General features: G+C 67.6%; 1 protein-coding gene across 1 annotated transcript in view; it reads left to right on the forward strand.

Moving 5' to 3' along the window:
• The window catches only part of CRLF1 (cytokine receptor like factor 1), a 4,236-nt gene that overhangs the window by 1,301 nt on the left and 1,782 nt on the right, over positions 1-1,153 (forward strand). The window contains exons 3-5 of the mRNA XM_029963854.1: positions 6-175; positions 400-557; positions 634-802. Of these exons, the coding sequence (XP_029819714.1) occupies positions 6-175; positions 400-557; positions 634-802 (497 nt within the window). The remainder of the gene's footprint in view (positions 1-5; positions 176-399; positions 558-633; positions 803-1,153) is intronic.

Below are 1,153 nucleotides of genomic sequence, written 5' to 3' on the forward strand. Positions count from 1 at the left end.
CGCAGGTGGTACGGCCGGGACAACACCTGCCAGGAATATCACACGGCCGGGCCCTACTCCTGCCGCATCCCCAAGGACCTGGCCCTCTTCACGCCCTACGAGATCTGGGTGGAGGCGTCCAACCGGCTGGGGGTGGCCGTGTCCGACGTCGTCATGTTGGACATCCTCAACGTGGGTGAGCCACGCCGGGCACGTCACTGCGTCACCGTGTCACCGGTGACCCCGCGGGGAGCGGGAGGGAGCTGGAGGGGAGGGTTCAGCGCCGGGATGGGGCGGAAGGGGGGGGCAGCAGGAAATGGGCGATATGTGAGCAGAATTGCTCCTAATCGAATTAGGCTGTTTGCTCCGAGTGGGTTTTACATCTGCGGCTCCTTAACCCCCGCGGCCCCGTCCCCGCAGTCACCACCGACCCGCCGTCGGACGTGCACGTCAGCCGCGTGGGGGACCTGGAGGACCAGCTGAGCGTGCGCTGGAGCTCCCCGCCGGCCCTCAAGGATTTCCTCTTCCAAGCCAAGTACCAGATCCAGTACCGGGTGGAGGACAGCTCGGAGTGGAAGGTGGGCTGGCGTCGCCGGTGCCGGTGTGTGATCGCCAACCCCGCGCTGGCGCTCCCATGATCTCCTCCCTCCCCAGGTGGTGGATGACGTGGGCAACCAGACGTCCTGCCGCCTGGCCGGCCTGCGCCCCGGCACCGTCTACTTCGTCCAGGTGCGCTGTAATCCCTTCGGCATCTACGGCTCCAAGAAAGCCGGGATCTGGAGCGACTGGAGCAATCCCACCGCTGCCTCCACCCCGCGCAGCGGTGAGTGCCGCCGGCGCCGCCCGGGGGGTGCCGACGGTGCTGTGCTCCCCCCCCCGGGGCGTGCAGGGGGGCCCTTCCCCGCTCCGTGCCCAGCACCTGGATTTCTTGCAAAGGAACCAATTTGGAGCGTGGCTTCCCCAGCTGGGAGCCAAAACCAGCTCGGTTTGCTCTCACCCCTCGTTACTCACCAGGGGGAGGTTGAGGCACTTCTTCCCCCCCGTGGCACTGACCCCCTTGTCCCCACACTGACCCCCTTGTCCCCACACTGACCCCCTTGTCCTCACACTGACCCCCTGGTCCCTGCACTGACCCCCTTGTCCCCGCAGAGCGAGGGGCGGGGGGCTGCGACCC

The sequence above is a fragment of the Manacus vitellinus genome, unplaced genomic scaffold, assembly GCF_001715985.3.
Source record: "Manacus vitellinus isolate BGI_N305 unplaced genomic scaffold, ASM171598v3 scaffold_64_pilon, whole genome shotgun sequence".
NCBI classification, from domain to species: Eukaryota; Metazoa; Chordata; class Aves; order Passeriformes; family Pipridae; genus Manacus; species Manacus vitellinus.